Raw genomic sequence first — 19478 nt, 5'->3', positions numbered from 1 at the left:
AACTCTTTATTATATTATTGTAATTTCGGCATAGAAACGGGTCTATGAACAATTTGTTCCCTTTATAAATAAAGAAGAGCATTATCAATTCAGTTAGCTTGCCCCATGTTCCATCTTCGTTGCTCAACTTTTTGCAGCCACTGTGGACAATCACGGCTCGTGTGTTACTTGGACAATGGGCACCTCTCCCGACGACTGGACTTCACTCCACTTCACTTTGCTCCGATTCCCGATACGATCGGAATATATGTATACTATATGTGTATATTGTAGAGTAGGCACTGTGATGTCTCACCACAAATGGGTCGATGACAGATTGCGTTGGTTGCTGGGACTGGCTGATTGTGATAAAAGAGCGTAGAGTACAAAATCGAAACGAATTCCCGGCCTAATATCGTTTGGTGAACTCCGATTTGGATGTCGATCAGGCGTCTCGTCTCTTCTACTTTCATATTGGTTTCTTTTCCATTTGTCTGGGTGTGTAATCAGCACTTGATATCAGTACAAGAACAAGGTGTGTTGTTACTTGTTACGGCTACTGTAGCTGCTGCTGGTGTTGCTCGTTGATGTTGCTGCTGCTGCCCGTTGATGTTGCTGCTGCTGCTCGTTGATGTTGCTGCTGTAGCTGCTGCTGCCGCTGGTGTTGCTACTTAAGAAACGTGCGTGACATACAAATATGTGCTGCTGCAGGCTCTGCCACTGCTTACTGTATTTTATCGCAATTATTATGCACAAAGGCAGCACTTATTTATCTCCGCAGTTTACCACATCTCTTCAGTCTGTCTGCCCATTGATTTCTGACCAGGACATTCCGACTTAATGTCCTAACAATGTAGCCATTGCTTAAGCACCTTATAAATGCTTTTCTTACAGTTTAATATACATTTTAAATAAACTTAATTTCTAGTTCGTGGCTAGAGAAAGAGACAGAGAGAGAGAGAGCATTTCAGCTGCGATCTGTTCGCCAGTGCCGAAATCCATCTTGGATTCTTCGGCGGACCTGGATCACACCCAACTATTTGGCCCGCGGGCTGCTCTGCTCCTCTTGGCCCTGGAAATTTACGATGCTTCATTAGCATTCCACACAGAGTGGACAATAAATGGCCGCAGCTACGAGTATGTCCCCGTTGGAAATGCGTTTGACTTGGTCCAACTGACTTAAGTTTGTGTGGCTTAACTAAAAACAGAAAAACGACGCGGGTCAAACTGTGATTTGGAATGTTTATTGGCTTTTGTTGGCCAATTTCGCTAAATGTCTCTTTTTCGGTACAATTTAGGAAAAAAAAACCCCAATAACGAATTCAATAAATTAATTTCGTTTTTGGCGCAGCATCGAAGAAACTTTAATCCCGCTAAGAAATCTGCTTTCCCATCGTTGTTTCTTCTTTCATTCCATCAAAGGTCAATTTCGCTTTCTATACTCTTTTCAAAACGCGGTATTATGTTTCTATCACCTGTTCGTTAAGCATATGAAATACTTTGCTTAATTATAAAATATTGGTAGTTCAGAAGACCTGACTTACTTTTTTTTTAGGAAAAAGGGTATTGAATGTGGCAGACTTGCCACACTATTTAGTAGTGAATCTCCACCATTGAACTTTCGCACCACGTGTGGGCTAACCTTTTGTCTCGGAATATCCAGAAATGCCAATTCCTTTGTTCGTTCTTTGCTCTTTGTGGTGGTAACTGGCGGATAAATCATCTCTTTGGTTAAAATAAATCTTTAGCACAATTCAATTGTGATAGGAATGTGTCTGGTTTAAATTTAGTCAATAGAGTCACTAGAGCTATTTTTACAAGCTGTGAGACTTATGAGTATGTGGCATTCGACACGGGCCTTATGTTCAACTTTCCACTCCCAAAAAGGGTTGAAATTCATACAGAGAGAAAAAATCCAAAGATATTTAAAAAGTAGTCCTAAAATATTAGAAATACCACATTGGGCATGAAGTTTACCTGCTACCCCTCTTATAAACACATGAATTAAATATAGCCTCAAGTATATTCCACTTAGAAAGGATTGCTTAGTTTAGCTAGTTTTTCTTTGTGCAAATTGATCGCAAACCTAGATGACCCACAATGGGCCCTTTTGGCAGAAACTTTCATCCGCATCGATGCGGGGTTATTAATGATCGGTCGATCCATTGACCCCGACAGAAAGTCAAAGAAGAAATAGTAATAAAACGGGTTCTCGGAACAAAGCCCAAAGGTGCTGGCCAAGCTGGAGATGCTGAGCTGCTGAGCTGATGAATAATTCAGAGCCCTCGGGTTCGTAGGAAACCGTAGCTTTCGGTGAACCAAGCTACGCTGAACTAAACTACTGCCTGATCTGACCAAATAGACTAGCTGGCTAGCTAGCATATTTTTTGGCAATTAGCCGTGGGTCAATAGGTCCGTGTGGTGCGAGCTAATATAAGCCGGTTGCCGATCGTCGGCTAGCTCAGTTATAGACGAGATATAGAGATGAGGAACAGCTGTGTGTGGGCTTTGCTGGCGCTTGGCATGTGCCTGGTGGCCACCAGGGTCGCCGGTGAGACCATGATCGAGGTGGACGAGAATGGCGATGAGTACGAGCTCAAGCGATTCTACATTCAGGGTCGCCAACTGAAGGGCGATGGCAGTCAGTCGCAGTGTGTGGTCACGAGGAGGAAGCGTTCGGGTCGTGCAGCAGGAGCAGGATCAGGATCGGCAGCCTCTGTATCGGTCAGTTCGCAACCCTTGAATGTGGAGAGTCTGCCCGCGAAGGAACACCGTGAGGGAGGAGCTGTTCTGCAGGAGGTGGAGAACAGCAATAGGCGTTATGTAGCCCTGACGGGTGTCCACTTGGAGTCGCCGCTTCCCCAGGGAGATGTTCAGAACGATGACAACGACGATGACGAGCAGGAGGACGATGATGATGACAGTGACGATCAGTCTTCCAGAAATCAGTCCAACTTCGTGCCCGCTGCCTTGGCTTTGCCCCTGCAAAGTCAGTCCACTGCTGCCCATCTGAATCAGGGAGTCAGTGTGGTCGCCAATGCCGCCAGTCATGCCAATGTGGCCGAAGATGCTGGCATCGTGGTGGTCCAATCGCATCAGCCGCCCAAAGTGAATCCCGATACCCATGCCGTCTTCGAGCTGAAGCCCGTTCAATCGGATGCTGGCCACCAGTCAGCTGGCGTCAGCTTTTATCCCTTTGTCCAGCCCTGGGAGGTGGTGGACCAGCATGAGGATGACTACGATGAGGACGACTACGACGAAGAGGACTACGATGATTTCTACTACGGCGGCAATGGCTTCTACAGAGATCAGCCCGGCTTCAATGGCCTGGGAGTGTTCGAGGAGGAGATCATCAGCGAGGACCAGCCCGTCTCTACGGTAGCCAGCTGGACTACCGGTTCGGATGAAAGCGACATTATTCCCGTCGTCAATAAGCGGCCCAATCAGAACAACAAGAACAAGAACAAGAAGAACAAGAACCAGAAACAGAAGAACAAGAATCAGCAACAGAAGAACAAACGCCAGCAGCAGAAGAAACGCAAGCAAGAGGTTCAAGATGAAGAGCAGCCTGCGAAGCAAAGGAAGAAGCCGCAGCAGCAGGATAAAGATCAGAAAAGGAAGCAGGATAAGGATCAAAAGAAGAAGAAGCCTGAGGAGAATCAAAACCAACAGGAGATGGAGCAGCTTACTCCCGTGGATGTGATCAAGAAGCCAGTGGCCATGGAACAATCTACTGTTGCATCTTCTTCCGCAAGCAGCAACATTGCCGCATCTTCCAGCAGCATTTCTTCCTCTTCGGGCAGCAGTTCTTCCGATAAGAACAAGAAGAAGAAGAAGAGGCCTAGCAGCAGCAGCAGCAGTAACAGCAGCAGCAGTCTTAGCCAGCGCAAGACCAAGAAGAAGAAGAAGCCGTCTAGCAGTAGCAGCAGTAGCATCAGCAACAGCAACAAGCGTCGCCGACCCAGCAGCAGTGTTGGTTCTTCCAGCAGCAGCTCCTCCATTGGTGGCTATCGACGCCGTCGTCCCCAGCAGCAGCAGCAGCAGTTGCAGCAGCAACGTCGCCGCAAAACGCAACAGCAGCAGCAGAAGCGCCGCCGCCTGCAGCAACAACAGAAGAGGCGCCGCCAGCAGCAGCAACAACGCCGTCGATTGCGCAACAAGAATCGTCAATTCTACGGCGATGAGCCCATCATCAACTGCATTTACATCAACAAGGACCCAGCGCCGACCACCACCACGCCGCGTCCCTTCTGGAACCTTCTGGGCCGCCAATCCGATTCAAAGCCCAGTGCTGAATCCTCTGTGGTCTCTGCCGAAGAATCGCAAACGGATCCCGCCGCCCAGCAGGCTGTTCTTCAGGCCGTTCGCCGCAACTTTGGCGATTTCGGTGGACGAAAGCGCACCAACCTGCGTTTCGTGTCCTAGATGACCAATCCCTATAAGTCCTAATTTTTTTTTGCCTATTTATTTATTTATTGTAATGACAACTAGCAATTTTTTTTTTTATACGATTGAATCCGATGAAAGTTTAATTTTAGAGAGCCGTCTTGTGTGTGGACAACTTATTTGGGGGGCGTTGCATTTGGCTTTATTGATTTCTGCCCGCAGAAGGGTGGCAGGCGGTATTGCAGAAATGGGTGGTCGCAGGACAGGTCAGAAGAGAAATGAACAGGTGTGTAACCTGAATCTGTCGCCCCGTGAAAACCATCAGCTGCACTGAGCCAAATTTCGTAAAGAAAGCAAAAAAAGCCTGGTGAAAATTAGCTGATTTCTTGCAGACAAGGATATGGATATGGAAAACAATCATTAAACTACATCTTAGTTTGCATCAGTTTTAAAATATTTCCTTTAAATTCTCGTGTAGCCTTTTAGGTAGCCCACTAACTTTCTTTAAGTGTGAAAGCCTCCTCTGCTGGTTCGTTTTGTCCAGGACAAAGTTGAAATCACCCCCAAGAGGAGAAACGAGAAGCGGGACGCAGAAACTCCGGATATATGCCTCACTGCACAGGCCAAACAATTCCGGGGGAAAGGAGCGGGGAAAAGGGTTGCGGACCAGGGCACGTTTTATGTCTTCCGCCAGTAGATGGCGCTCTCTTTCAACTCAAATCGTGCAACACTGCTCTAAAAAAACACACTCTGAAGATTTAATATCAATTGAGAGTGGTCTAAAAATGCCTCTTTTTTTAGAAATCATACAAATTTAATGGAGAGTTTTTTTACTGCCACATCAAAACTAGTTTTAAAGTAGATATCCCGCTTGTTGGTCGTCATTTTTGCCAGTGCCTAAATGTGAGCACTCATAGTGACTCATTGCGATACTTTGGATCGATATTTCCGTGTCCAGCAGCAGCAGCCAGGCAGCTGTGTTTTTTACATATATACAGACACACACATATATGTACATACATATATACATTCGTGCAACAAAGGTATCCGCAAGATACAAAACCCATACTCGCACAGAAGATTACCCGCGATGGTTTGGCTTCCGCCCACTGGAAAAGTGGAATGTTGGAAAGTTTGTGTTGTTCCCTTTGTGTTTTTGTTTGTTGGACAAATAAAAAACGTGCGCACACAGGACCTCGGGAGAAATCAGGCGGGGCGGGGCGCCCTGACGTGGCTGCAGGACACTGGGAAAGTGGGTGTGGCCGGGAGGTGGACTCTGGTGTCACCACCCACCCCACCCTAGCAGAGGAAGCTTTTCATTCCGAACTCTGGACGAATCAACAATGTTCGCTTTTAGCAAGTCATCGTGCGGCAGTTTGGGGATCTGGGGATACTACTCCGAGCGATGGTCATAAAATGAAAGCAACTCAGGGATGAAGGGCTCTCTAATCTCTTGTACATATATACTCGTACAATATATACTATATAGGCAGACATGCAAAGTCATAGGCACATAACATGTGTGTTAATGCGATTCTCTGGGGAAAGAGCCACTTAAACTAGTGAAACAAGAACTCAACGTACGCAGTGCGTAGGTCGATTTAAAGTAGTAGTACTAGACCTAGTACTAGGTTTCATATTAAAGGGTAGAACCTAGCGCCTGGAACTCTGCTATATATATATGTATGCTTTTTAGTTTCTGTTTATTCTAGTTGTTTCGATTTGTTTTGCTTTTCTCACGATTCTTTGTTTTCTTTGAAAAGAGGGAGGTTATATTTTTTGCGCCACTGAGAGGGGTTGCGTTATTGATATCGTGCGACTTTCGCAACTTCATTTCTTGTTTCTAGTATTTCTATTAAATTAAATTAAATTGAGATCCTTGATCTTTTGATCCTTAAAAGAAAAGCAGCTGTTGTCTTTTGGCCCCACTGATTTATGGATACTTAGTGGCCCGTCCTTTCTAGTTCATATCTCTTTCAGTCGTTAACTGAAATGTAGCACACGGGAAAAAATAAAGGAAAAGCCAAAAACTCAGGTTAAAGAAAATGTTGATGGTGTAAAGGCAATAATATGCAGTTTGATCCCATTTTCTTCAATGTATTTCTCACTTCCCACTCTTTTTCGACACAAACTCCTGTCAAGGTGTGAGACGCGGCGGGTCAACAACAGATTGCCGAGACAGATGTTTTGGCTGATGATCCCTTTTTTAGTGTTCTGGGATGGGCAGGAGAATCGGGATCCTCGAGACCTAGTTACGCAATGATTTGTCCGATTGTGGGCGTGCTGGAACCCTCCGCTTTCAACTTCAAAGTGCCCATAAAACAATCGAAGACCCACGAGGGTTGGAGGAGAAAGGTGCGCCCATTTAGTAATAATTGGTTGCCTAATTGGGCCATTGGCACGAGGCGATGATGAAGTGGAGCCAGACAGCCAGCTTATTTCAGCTGTCCTTTTTCGAGGGATGCTGCGGTCAAGCCGATCCCCAAGTTAAATATTAAGCCCGATCTCAGCTGCCCGTGCACAGTGAAAATCTTAATACATTTTTGATTCATTTTCAATTTAGTTTCTTTGTATTATTATCCTTGCCTTAAAATAGATACAAAAATTTAAAGACACTTACCTTTCTGAATATTAATACATCGAAGGCCAATAGGAATTTTACCCTAAAACCAAAAAGAAAATATCAATTAACATCAATATATACAGTTTATCGATAAAAAAGGATAATTATTTTGGGCTTCAAATGCAAAATTGTTATTTCGCTGAAAGGTATTTAATATGGCTATGTTTTATTGAAAACCATAGTGCGTGTTTTTTCCCCAGTGTTGGCCCAAATTGGAGCCAAAGTAGGACTGTTTTTGGGCAAGGCACGAGCCAAGAAACCGCAGAAATGCAGCTTGCACTAAGAAAAAAGAAAGAGGAGTGGATGGACTACCAAGAACAGGTACCACCGCATCACCATCATCATCATCGTTGTTGGAAAAGAGGGAACTAAATACAGAAACAGAAACGGGAAAAGATCCTGCAGGAGGACAATGACGTTGCCGATGATGTGTTGCAGTTGCAGATAGAATTGCCAAAGGGGGAGATCCTTGATCCTTGCACATTGAGCGGCACGTGCCCCTCGGTTTTCGTTTATTTACGAGTTGCGATCATGTGTGGCAGGGATGCAGCGCGTGCAAGGATCCTCGGCTCCTCGATTCCTGGATGCACCTGTTCGCCCGGCCTGTCCCGACCCATTAAAACCGAGGGTTGGGGTTTCGCTTCAGAGAAACAGGTTCAACGATCGCTACCTGTTGACCGCTATGTGCTGCAGCATCAGGATATCGCGGCAGTTGCCAAGGTTGCCGAGTGCCCAAGCAGTTGCAACTGCAGCAGGATGAGCAGCATCTTATTTTGGTTCAGGGTGCACAAACGAAGCAGCTGAACGGAAGGCTTCGCTGCGGCCAAAGTGACTCACTTCAATTTATAAAAGTGTTACGCGCAATTCAAACAGACGTTTCGGCGGCATCAATTGACCCCAGTGCAAGTTCTTAATTCTAAAATAAGCAAACAGCTTTCGAATCACCTTTCCCGCATCTGTCAATTAAATAAACAAAACTGTCCCACCAAAACCATGTAAGTCAAGTCAGGTCCTGGTGTTCTGACTCCCATCCTAGCATCCCAGAGCCTCGCAACTGACACTCAAGGGGGCAGGAAAATTAAAGGTAAGGCATATATATCTATATAGTTATTTTCAGATAGGGTCCGGGAAGAAGGAAAGACATGTGCATGACTGCTTAATCTAATTTAGCTGCAATGCCGGGGACGTTTTAATAGGAAAAAAAAAATAACAAGAGCAAAGGAAAAAAATAAATGCAGCAGAAGTCAACCCCATGTATACAACTTAGTGTGCCTTATAGCGGCTACCATTGTAATATAAAGAAGAGGGCCCTGAAGAAAATAAGGAAAAACCTGCGGGAATGCCAAGAGCCAGGACAGTACAAAAGCAATTAAAGAAAAGATCATGATGATGTTGATGTTGATGATGGTGATGGCACAGGGAAAGATATATACCATAAAGGTAGAGCACACTCAACCGCAGCGCCGGAAGTGCACACAAAGAGATAGAGATGGCTAGATACGAGAAGATACTTGGATACTACAGATACCCAGCAGATACTTCAGATGAGCAGTGGAATACAACAAAACAGAAAAAAGGGAAGGGCGCCCGAGAAGATCAAGTCCAAAGTCGGGGGGCATCTCGACGTTGCAGTTGCAGTTGCACTTCGCGCTTGAGAGGGCACGTGCCCCTGCTCAGTCGAAGGGCGAACCCACATGACATTTTTTTACCTCCTAAACCTGAACGCGAACGCATTCCCGCTTCTCCCTGTTGGCCATCTATGCAGTACAGATGGTGGCCAGGCCAAGTCTTAAGGCGCTGGGTCCAGCTGCTGCCAACAGAAGTTCTTGATGTCTCTGATAAGTTCACGACCGACTGGTTTTCCAAACTTGGGAGTACTGCATTCTTTAAATTGACTATACTATTTGTTATTTTACAACCCAAATGCTTGATTCGTATTTCCTAATCTTAATTGATTAACTGATTTAAAGGAGCCAAGTCGCTCTTCGAGATAATCTGTAGAGTTCTGAAAACATATTGCCACCATTCAAACTGATAATTATTGTTAGCGGGAAGACAAGGACATGGCTTCTCGTCCTGACTTAATCAGCTTAGGAAGCCTCGAATCGAAGAAGAAGTTCCACAACTGCCCCTTGGATGCGACCCACTTGTAATATGGTCAAATTCTTAAGTTGACATTGCACTATCAAGATTGTGACGAATGCGGAATGATGTGTTATGGCAGCTGGTCATTTTGTCAGGGTTCCGTAATTTCCTTGGCTTCCGCCTCGTCCTTCTCCTTTTACATATTTTTTCTCTTTTCTCCGTTTTTCCCTTCTTTTCCAGAGGTTTGTGGGCAACGCTCGAGCGACTCAGTTGATTTGGGATTCGTCCTTCTAATCTCGCCCGTGCCAGCGTGTAAGTATAATAACTATAGCGTCAGCTGGAGGAGTAAGTCCAGAGGACTGTGATCCTCGGCGTGACATTTATCCACGGGAAAAAATTTCATTGTCTTCTCATTTCACTTCAAGCAATATTCCATTTAAGCGGTTGGCAATCGATAAAGTCGCCCAAGTTTCATTTGCCGGAAACGAAGAATAACATAAAGTACTATTAAATTATGCCTAATTTCATATTGATTTTTTCCCTACAAACTCTATAAGTAAACTCGATTTTCCGCGAGTGTGGCAGCCGTTACAAGACCAACGACAAACGACACACGACAATTCCCCGTTCCTCCGTTTCCTAAATATCCACGCCTTATCGAGAGACCTCCTTCGATTCCCATTCCCATTCCCACTTCCATTCCCATTTCCACCTGGGGCGCACAACTGTCTTGCTCTTGGGCGGCTGTCTTCGGTCCGCTGAGCAAATGGCGGGAAAGCAATCCCAACCAAGTCCGGCCCATATGGCAAAAGATATAGACCTTCTTATCAGAAAACCGAAGCGGAGGAAGAGCCACTGGCTCCCATTTGGGAACTGCTTGGGATCTTTGGGGTTTGTTTTTATTTTGTCATTTTTTTTTTGGAGACCCATGCGGGTCCCATGAAAAGCTTTGGTGATAAGCGTTTTCTGGGCGTGGGAAAATGCCGGGAAACCTTGCTTATCTGGAGCGTAAGCGTTGTCATTTGAATCCACATGCAAATGTGGGTGGATTATCACTTGAAATTTGTATATGTTTTTCCAGGGAGATGTTCAAAGAAGCATTTCGGCTATTTGTGGTCTTAAGCGCGTAATAAACCCTTAAATGTGGAAGCCTCTTAATGAAATTGTAATAAAAACGTTGCCTATGCTATATAAGTAACACTTTGCAATAAGAATTATACCACTTCAACAATTAGCTCATTTTCTGTCGTCTTTCAAATATATAAAGCCTTTTACTTTTGATTTACTTTTGCTCACTTCTTTACCCAATTATTCCCCCTTATCTCCTTATTTGTCGGCCTTTTGCTTTGTACCAGTTTCATGGCTTGCACGTGATAATTGCATCGGTTTCATTTTCGATTTCGTTGCGTTTGCCTTTTTTCAGATTTTAATTTGTATCTCGTTTTTATTTACACGTAATCGATTCAAGCCCACAGGTAAGGCTTTAAAATGTATTTATATGTATATTTTTGCACCAATATCCAAGTACTCCTCAACTTAAAGCTGCACATATGTACATATACCGCAGACTTACTACTCGAAGTTAAACAGAGATTTGGGTGCTCAAATTGGCAGACTCTTCGTGTCTGGTGTATAAATAAATACACATACTTTGTTTGAATTTAATATATTTATGGAGCTGGCCGAAAAGTCTGTCTAGCGTAAAGAAAAGAAGGAAAACGAAACTAAAGCATGAAAAGCAGGAAAAGTGTTTCCTGGGCGGAAGGAAATACGGATATGTGGTACAAGTAAAATGCACCTCACTTTCCGCTCAGCATTCTCCCATTTTTGTTTGTTATCTCCTGCAGTGTAAAAAATACGATTTCAGGGTTAATAATAACCACAAATATATTTTATTATTTCAAAGTGCTCTCTGAAAAATTTGTTTCTGTGTTAATGCTGTGCAGGAGTTGATGCATTTTTCCTCTGGTTCGCTTGGCCAAATGTCAGAAGTCTGGTCTGAATAAAAAAACGTCCCAAAATGAAAACGAAGCGCTGACTGAGCGTGCCAAATGCAATTATTCGACGTCTGCCATCGAAAATGCCAGAACCTCTGGGATTACGACCCCCAAAAAGCATCTGCTTTCCCGCTGGGCGTGGGTGGGGGATTTTTGGTTTCTGGTCGAGCACCACACCCTATAACCTTTAACCTCACCTTGCTGCCCATCCTCTGTGGACGGATGTGCGTTAAAAGTCACGATTAAGCGCCGCATCAACCCACCGAATGAAATACGCATTTCCACATCCCCATGATGAGTTGTTGACTCTTCAGCATTTCTAGTTTTCTGGTCTCGGGTTTTTGGGTTGGGAATTTTCTACCTCTCTCCATTGAGGGTGGATGTTGGCCTGGGCTTGGCTTTCGGGGCATAAACTGCATGAAATTAAGTAATTAACTGGCTGAACTTCACTCCACAGGTCACCAAATGCGACGCAAAAGGTCACATCAATATGCCATCAGCCATGATGAATGTGCGCTGATTTATCAATTGAAATAATGAACATGAATAATGTTAGCTAATGGGGGAGGTCAAAAATTGTATTACTATTTTTTACTATTGACGGCTATATTACATATTTACATTAGGCCAAATATATTGTAACAATGTTTTTTTGATATAAATAATATTTTAAGATTATTCTATAGACATTTAAAAACCACAAGAGATATATAGTTGCAATAAAAAGCTTTTCACATCTCCATTACTGTGGTTCCCGCCCAAAAGTTGTCCCTAAATCGAGGCATATAATTAGTGACTTGATCTGGGATCGAGGATCCCAGCTGTTATGTACCGAATGATTGCCGCGAAATGAGTGTTATATATAAATATATACATATGTCTCACTTGAACCCAAGCCGACATAAACGAGTTTGCCCCCGAGAAAGCTTTGTTGGCCCCTTCGGCTTAGGGTTCCGTTCCCGATTCCAGATTTCCGATTCTTAGTTCCTCTTAGTTTGCACTTCTTGTCGGACATGACATAGGAAAACAATAGACGACGGTCCCTATACAATGGACCACGTCTATATAGATACATGTACATAGGTGGAACAAAGGGGCCAGGGGCCAGGAGTGACCAACGGTCGAGGAAAGTTCCCAGCGAGCAAATGAAATTAAACAAATAAATAAATGGACGCGAGAGATCGCGAGAAAAATGCAAATGAGCTTGGTCCGGCAAAGGGACATTAAGTAGCCGGTAGCTGACCATTGTCCAGTTTTAAGACCAAGAAGGGGTTGTTGGTCGTGGGTCTGTGTGTCTTTGGTCTCATTTCGGCGGTCGTCTTAAGGTGGGACACTGCACTTTTCTTTGCATCCCTACCGAAATCCAGTTTCCTTTTTGCTCCCATTGTAATGAGTTCGTGCTCGTTACTCACCCCGTGGTTCCCCTAGGAACCCTCACCCTTCCGATGATCCCGCTCCTGAACCCGACCCTTCCCCTTGTCCCCTTTGGCCTTGTGAAATTGCAGTTGGTCAGCAGCAGTCATCATCAGCAGTTGCCTCAATTTACGGGCCCTCGGGCCCAGAAAAAACGGCGACCTCATTTGAATATTAGTTGGGTTGGTCCTTCTTGGTCAATGATCTTGATTTGGGCCGGACCACTGTGAAATTGCCATCGCCAAGACATATATATATATTCTCACATCCTTATGCATTACACGCTTGACCAGGCGATCCTCCCTCCTCCCATTTTTTCTCATACCTAGCCCCTTTGAACTCATATTTCATTTAGCTGACCAGTCCACCGAGATCTTGGTCATCCCGTTTTCGGAGCGGTCAACATGCGTATTACAATTTGATCCGGAATCCCTTGATTAGGAATTTGTTTTATGACGCAGTCACTTTTTACTTCTCCTTATTGCTTCTGGCTTTTGGCGACCCTTGCTCCTTGGCCGTTAAAATGATAATTTATGGATCCGCAGACGCATCTTTTCTGGGTTAATGAGAGTTTGATCTAGCGGCGATTTATCTCTGGCTGTTTTTGAGGGCAAGCGAAATATCTTATTGATGGGATTAGCTGGCTTTATTACTGCAAGATTTCCCAGGCCGCAAAAATTAATTGGGTGATAAGGTTTTAAGGTTCTAGATCACAATTGAATGTTGGGTAGCCATTTCATAAGTATTTTCCCTTTCATTTCTATAAGCAAAAGTTGATATATTTCTTTAAAGATGCTCCCCTTTTAAGGCGCTTTCGACCATCTCTCGATCCTTTCCCTGTTTTTAAAAAGTCCTGGCCCCTCGATACTCGGGGCATTTAGCAGCCTTAATTGCAAGTTGTTTCTGTTTCGCTTTCAGCTGAGCTGGAAATATCCCAAGACGAGGACGAAGGACCTACCGAACCCGATCGAAATGAGGTCAGTGACTGGTGTTGCAGGCGCGCAAGAAACGAGATCGGGATAGGGAAAATGGAAAAGGACAAGCTGGCAGGACCCTTGGGCATTGTGCCAAGGCGTAACGGTTTTCGCCGTTTTTTGTAGCCGCCTTTGTTTTGTTTTTCACTTTATGTACATCTTTTATTTAGTTGAATGTCCTGGACGTGTCCGATGAATGGCAGGCCAAATTAAAGCAGGGCAAGTTTCGGTCAAGGATTATCAGAAGTTCGGCGAAGGATGACCAACGGTCGGTTTGGAATTTTGAATAATAAAAAAATTTAAAGCACTGAAAATACTTAATTGAAACTAGATTGCACTAAACTAAGCATATATTGTTAATGCTGATGGCCAAAAAAACGAGACAAATGTAGATAAGCACAGATTTTGACTAATATTTCTCTCCTTTAATAAAGAGTTTCCATTGGTCCACACTTCTGATATGACCCCTGTACAGCTTCCATAATGGAGTGCAAAAACTGACATTTTCTAACCCAAAAATGGCCCTTGACTTTGGTCTAACCTCTGCAACCCCCGGGGGGGAATGGCCCAACCCTTAGCATCCCGGTATTCCGAGAGTTGAAAGATCAAAGAACATTCTCGGACATTTTTAATGAAATTGACATGGACCCCTCTTTGGGTCGAAAGAGATCACATCACATCGGAAGCAGAAAATTCAATTAGTTTTTGGGCTGGAAAGTTCAAGATTTTCGTGTGCCCATTGGACATTGGTCAGCAGATCAAAAGGGGAAAGGGTAAACGTATCTAGCGCAACGAAACAGGATGTTGTCCAAGGAAAATAAGAAGGAGAAAAAAAGGGTTAAGTCGCCAAACTGGTTTCTGCTCATCAACCGTTGTTGATTTATGGGTTCACCACCCCATTCCTCGCCAACCCCTTTCCATTTTCTTGTTTCCCACTTTCCCGCTAAAGGTGACAGATCAGATCCCCGGGGCGTAAGTAGAGCAGCATCCCAAAACGGGATGATGATGATGAGGATGATCTTTCCTTTGGCCACTCGTCTGCGTGTTAAAATCCCTAACCTCACCCTGTTTCGATCAATTGTCTTTGGAAAGATATAGACGATCTGTGATCAGCTGCCTGACCAATTAGTCAAATGTGCTGTCCCCTTATCCTTTAAGCGCATTGCCTTGAAACTTTCTCAGGGCGCCTCCTCGAAGATTTCGTTGGGAAAGTACTTGGCTGCTCGGTGATCTGAACCAAATGTCCGAAATACATATGTATTTCAACACACCAGCAGCAGCAGAGTTCAGGTGAAACAAGTTTCGGTATTCCACAATTTCAGCATCATTTGGCGGCCCGTTCTCAGCACCTTTTGACCCCGAGACGAGTGTCGTTTTAACTGCGCCCAAGAAACGAGAAAACACAAAATGAGAAAAAAATCCAAGTGACTAAGAAACACCAGCAGCTAACAACTCGTAATATGTTTTATTGCCATAAAAGATATGGTGCTGCGACTTAGATGAAAGCTGACCGAACTGGATAAGTGGTCAGCAGTTTCCGTTAGCCCTCTGCTTCCATCTTTCCCCACCAATTTCATTTTACTTCGGTGACCAGGGTGGGCCAGGTGTACCAACAAAAAGCGAGAAACACCATTCACTTAATTGCTCATATCTGTCACAACACCACGTTCGAGATCTCCTCTGCATGTCATGTTGTATTTGCTAGGGCCAAAATACGACCTGGGAATCTACAGAGTGTTTGGGGATTCCTCAGTGGAGTCTTCCAGAAAAAAAGTTGTACAATACACTAATAGCCAGCATATTAGCCAATTTATAATACTAGGTTTTTTATTCAAGCTTACAACACATTTTTATTGTAGGACATTTTAGTAGAATATAAAACAATCTTCTTTTAGTGTATTTATTTTGGGCATGCGAACATCAATTTTTAAAATAAATATATAGAGCGATGAGATGGTGTTTTGTAATGCCAATGGTTGTCGAATTTATATTCAAAGAGTCTTGTCTGGGGATTGTGATTGTGTTGAAACGCAAATGTAAACAAACAATTTTGAAAGACTGCGAAATGGGAAATACTCGCGATAAAACCTCTTTTTAAAATTGTGATTTTAGGCATACTGCTTGTTGGGCTTAACACTATTTTTCTCGCGATTGTAGACGCCTAAAAAGGTGTTGCAGTGGCAGCAGTATAGGTACTCTCCATTATCCGAGGATATTAGGCAAGGCAGAAAGCAAAAGGGCCATGAGCACCATCCGGAATTCAAATCCGAGTCGCATTTGATTACTGGACGCTTCTTATAACCGCAAGAGGGGCAAAAAAGACTGCCGTCAACGGCAGACCATCGCCTAACGGAGGATTTATAGGCCATCTTTCGAAAGGCCTCCATGTCGTCCTGCGGACACGGAAATGATGGTTTATCGGTCTTCGGAATGGGACATGAAGTGTTCTTGGCTTTTGAGCATGGATAATCCTTAGAGGCTGGACATGAATAATCCACATTGCACTTGGCAGTCGATGATTTTTTGGCCAGGTTATCGCTAGAGATCCTCCTTTTGTTCTTACCTATGCATCATATACATTAGGTAAATATTCTTGTCGCATTATCAACTTACATCGATCGGAATCTGCTGCATTAAGTTCGATATCGGATAGACTCGATAGCTTTCTGATATGCGACAGGCTTTCGCCGCTGCTCCGATCCGAGGTGAGTTTGTAAGTATTTCTAATCTTGGTACTAGCCGCCGCGAGTAAATCCGGATGCTCCTCTTCGATGTGACGCAGTAGTGCACCGGTATTAAAACGGGAACATCGGATCACTTTCATGCAGTGCAAGCAACGCAGGCACTGCTCTTGGTCTTTCTCAGCGTTTTGCTTTGACATCTCGACTCAGGCTTAAAGGTCGACTCGTATCACACGACCCAGTAAAAGTGTTTGTCGAGAAGACAGATTTGATTTGACTTTGATTTGAAATCATTAATTCGCAGCCTGCTAGACAATATACCAAACAAGGTTCCAATTAGAATGAAATATGTATCAGAAATTATAAAGTGGGCAAAGTTGCCAAATGCAGCGACCAAACAACCGCATCTAGTGGTGCATCATGCAATCTTCCTCTTTAATTTCCATTTTCCATTTGCCGCATTCATAAAACAAACAAAATACAAAAGAGAAAAAAATAAAACGGCGCAAAAACCTCGGCGAAATCATAATAAATATCTCGCGTAAATGCAACAAATTTGAGGCGCATGCGCAACCAGCAACCGGCTGCTGTTGCCGTGTAATTAACAAAAACAACAGAGAAGCCCATCACCACCCAACGCCACCCACCGCCACCCACTGTACCACCTGCACCACCGCCCCCCGCCCACTTTGCCACCTTCGATGAGCTAACGTCGTTTTTTCTCTTTTTTTTGTTTAACTGACGGCACGCGCTGCGCTGCGATGCAATTTTTGGTATCTGCAAGATACATTCGCCGCTTTTATGATTTACGCTCGCCTCACTTTATATAATCGGATGGATCGCCGGATCGGGCCTGCACACAATCCACTGAAAAAGAAGCATTTCATAATTGAAAATGTTGCAACTATTTGGTAGCAGTAGCTCCACCATCCATCCAATCCATCTGTTTGGTCGGCTGACTCTTGGCTGCGTTGCATGTTTGATTTCTGCTAATGCAATGCGGCATCTTGTTGCTGTTGTAATTAACAGCAGAGTTTTTTTTTATATTGTATATCTTTGGGCCTTTTTAAAGGCCTCAAAGGCATCCAAACATCCAAGCTCCGTTCAGGAGGAAGTGGCCGCATATCAATTGCCTGGAAATGCGATCAAATCACTGCCGGGTTTTGTTCAAAACAGCTCGCAAATACTTTTTACTTAAAACCACCCATAAACACAGTCATATCATGATAGGATTTTACCAGATTAAAGATTAAAAAGCATACATTTTTTAAGCTGAGAAATGAGAGTTTTGATAAACCTCTTGTTCCTCTTTAAATGTATTTAAAGAGTATTATTCGGGAGCCCCGAATTCCCAAGAGCCCTTCATTAGTCACATTTAAATTTGGAAATCGCTTCGAGATCAGCTGACAAGGCCAAAAGCTGAGCGCTTGGGTCTCAAGTTCTGGAGCACAAAGAAGGAGAAGCTCTTCTCGCGCGGCGCCTTTCGTGATGGCTAGTTCCCAAAGGTATTCGCTTACCATGTCCGCGATGCGCTATCGCATGTCTAGTATCACTTTCGATGGCCTTATCAACGCAATCATTTCTAGAACAGGGACTCGAAGGGGGAAACTTTGCGCACGCGCAGTGCATCACGTTTAGTAGCCAACACCCAAGAAACTCACACGATTGGATGGATGGCTTAATGGACGTGGACGGATGGCTGGCTGGTTGGATTGTTCATACAGGACCAGAACCTCAGGTTTCGCCATATGATCGCAGACTGGCTCCAGACGGTCGTGTTACCCGAGGGCAGCCCTTACGTAAGGAGGCTGCAGCACTCCACCTTGAAAAGTGCTCACTCAGCTAATTTTGCCTTTTTTGTACCCAGAACCATGTAACACGACTGCACGAACAGGAATTATTAGTTTGTAGTTTTTATTTTAAATAGTTACATCTTTAAATAAACAAAAATATAAATTCTTTTCAAACATTATAAAATAAATATATATATCTGTATGAAAAGGGGCATATATCTGGTCACGTGGCGGGATTTACCGTAATCTACCACCATCAACGTAATAATCTCTTGCCCCGTCTCTTGCGCCCTATGGAGATCGATAAACGATTGGCAATGTGTGTCGTCCGTCGATTTCCTGCTTCAACACATTAACAGTCGTCCGGTGTCCGTAACCCCATCTTTATCGATTGCTAAGGCATTACAAACAACAACTACTCAGCTCCCCAAAGAGTTCTTCTCTTCTTTTGCGAGTGTGTGCTGTGGGTGTGCATGTCCGTGCGATGGTTTTCTTCAGTTATATGAGTGTCGGGGAGTATTTTCGACGGTCACGTCCCCTACATAAATATCCATAAAAAGTAATGCTCACATCCGTCCGGATGAAATGCGTTCGTGTTTGGCGCGAGATTAATACTACACATAGGAAAAATATAATCCAAATAGTCCAATATTTCGTATGAAAACACTCGGCTAGTATTCAAATCAGCTTTAATTTTCAGAGGTCATATCTTTTATAAGATTAATATAAAAAAAATGTATTATTTAATTCATTATTAACCGTCAGGCCGGGCTACTTTTTTTTCTCTGTGGCATAGTCTAAAAATCTTGCAACACTTTCGTTCATTCTCAAGCCTTCAAGCCTGCTCTATCGTAAATCATAAGCGATAAGATAACACTCATAAAAATAAGTCAAAACCTTCACACGATCAGAGCGAAATCAAACAAAGATATAGACACTGGCATACCTGAGATGTCCGCATCTCATCCATCCCATATTCGATGGAGTTATCGGGCCAACAGGCAGGTGTCCAACACATCGGTGCAAACAAACGGGTACATGTACCTCATAAGCTATATAAATATATATATATATTTATATATCCATCCCATCCAGAGGGTCCAGGGAAAATACACACGAGAATCCGAATGGCAGAGAGTTTTGATTTGTTGCCTCATTGGTTTTGGTTTTTCGGGTTTGTTTGGGTTTATTGCGTTTCAGTTGATTCAATATTTACCCTGCTTATCGAGCACCCACTATCCGAAACCCGCGGCCCAGAATCGGGATTCGGTTCCAGATTCACGGCGAGTCAATTGGGAGAAAATGGGTCAGAGGGGAGTCGATCGGGGATTCAATTTGGAGATCAGAAAACAACGTTATGGCATTCTTCATAGGAAACTTAAGTTTATGTGTGAAAAAGCCTCTTTGTTTAAAAAATAACAAAATGCTATCTATAGTTTTAAAATTTAATGGAAAACTGAACTTATTCGATCTACAGACATACCAATAAACTAACTACATTTAAAAACTCTCCCTCATATCCACAAAGGTATGACGCACTACTGCAA

General features: G+C 43.7%; 2 protein-coding genes across 2 annotated transcripts; one reads left to right on the top strand and one right to left on the bottom strand.

Annotated features, from left to right (window-relative positions):
• The first annotated feature begins 2472 nt into the window (after positions 1-2472).
• LOC122624872 (stress response protein nst1) lies at positions 2473-4404 on the top strand. The gene has a single exon (XM_043804615.1). It carries the CDS (start codon positions 2503-2505, stop codon positions 4402-4404), a length of 1902 nt encoding a protein of 633 aa, XP_043660550.1. The 5' UTR covers positions 2473-2502.
• Positions 4405-15341: 10937 nt separating this feature from the next.
• LOC122624620 lies at positions 15342-16419 on the bottom strand. The gene is made up of 2 exons (XM_043804275.1): positions 16071-16419; positions 15342-16020 (listed from the first exon to the last, which is right to left on the bottom strand). The coding sequence occupies exons 1-2, from the start codon at positions 16336-16338 to the stop codon at positions 15566-15568; spliced, it is 723 nt and encodes a 240-aa protein (XP_043660210.1). The 5' UTR covers positions 16339-16419; the 3' UTR covers positions 15342-15565.
• Positions 16420-19478: the final 3059 nt, after the last annotated feature.

This window comes from Drosophila teissieri, chromosome X (genome assembly GCF_016746235.2).
Source record: "Drosophila teissieri strain GT53w chromosome X, Prin_Dtei_1.1, whole genome shotgun sequence".
Taxonomy (NCBI): Eukaryota; Metazoa; Arthropoda; class Insecta; order Diptera; family Drosophilidae; genus Drosophila; species Drosophila teissieri.
Note: the sequence above shows the minus strand (reverse complement) of the source record. Positions and strands in the feature narration are given on the sequence as shown.